The sequence below is a fragment of the Wasmannia auropunctata genome, unplaced genomic scaffold (genome assembly GCF_000956235.1).
Source record: "Wasmannia auropunctata unplaced genomic scaffold, wasmannia.A_1.0 LD335298.1, whole genome shotgun sequence".
NCBI lineage: Eukaryota > Metazoa > Arthropoda > Insecta > Hymenoptera > Formicidae > Wasmannia > Wasmannia auropunctata.
Genome location: NW_012027592.1, coordinates 12836 through 13448, shown reverse-complemented (window position 1 = coordinate 13448; position 613 = coordinate 12836). Strand labels below are relative to the sequence as shown.

General features: G+C 43.9%; 1 protein-coding gene across 1 annotated transcript in view; it reads right to left on the bottom strand.

Annotated features, from left to right (window-relative positions):
* Positions 1–426: 426 nt before the first annotated feature.
* LOC105457285 (F-box only protein 42-like) overlaps positions 427–613 on the bottom strand; it is a 12946-nt gene continuing 12759 nt past the window's right edge. Inside the window, exon 3 of the mRNA XM_011701879.1 lies at positions 427–571. Coding sequence (XP_011700181.1) covers positions 427–571 — 145 coding nt within the window. The remainder of the gene's footprint in view (positions 572–613) is intronic.

The window sequence follows — 613 nt, the reverse complement described above, 5'->3', positions numbered from 1 at the left end:
AAAAAAGTGTGACGAAATTCGGATACGAATGTAAAACACATGTGATACACGCGTGACGAGTCATTCGTCATTGTCTCTAGTTGTTTTCTTTTCCTTCCCCTCTGCATTCCTTAGGCTCCGTGTATTACGGTTCTTTTTAGATGTTCTCGTTTTCGAATTTGAATCGCGCTACATAATCGTTGGTACGTTTTTCTTCTTCGCGTGCCATAGGCCTAGTTTCAAATTTCAAGACGTTCGTTTCCCACCATTGGCATCGCCTAAGTGTGCGTTCTCACTGAGCGCGTCACGCGTTGGAATCGAGCAGGAAGTAAATTAACGAATTCGCAATTCGGCAAAATTAAAATTGGGGGATAGAAAGAGAGAGAGAGAGAGAAAGAGCTTTCGACGACACTCACCTCGTACTTAATGTATACCTTCGCGAAGATTCTAGAATCTCTCGGCCAGAAAAACGTCTTCCTCAGTCCGTGGCTCACACACCGAATGAACTGAATCCCACACGAATCCGTAGTTAATGCCTTTCAACCATGGTGGAAGGGCATGAAGTAAGAATAAGGAGACGTAACTAGATAGGCTAAAAATAGTGGGGAGGCAATGAACCAATCAGCTTTTCCCA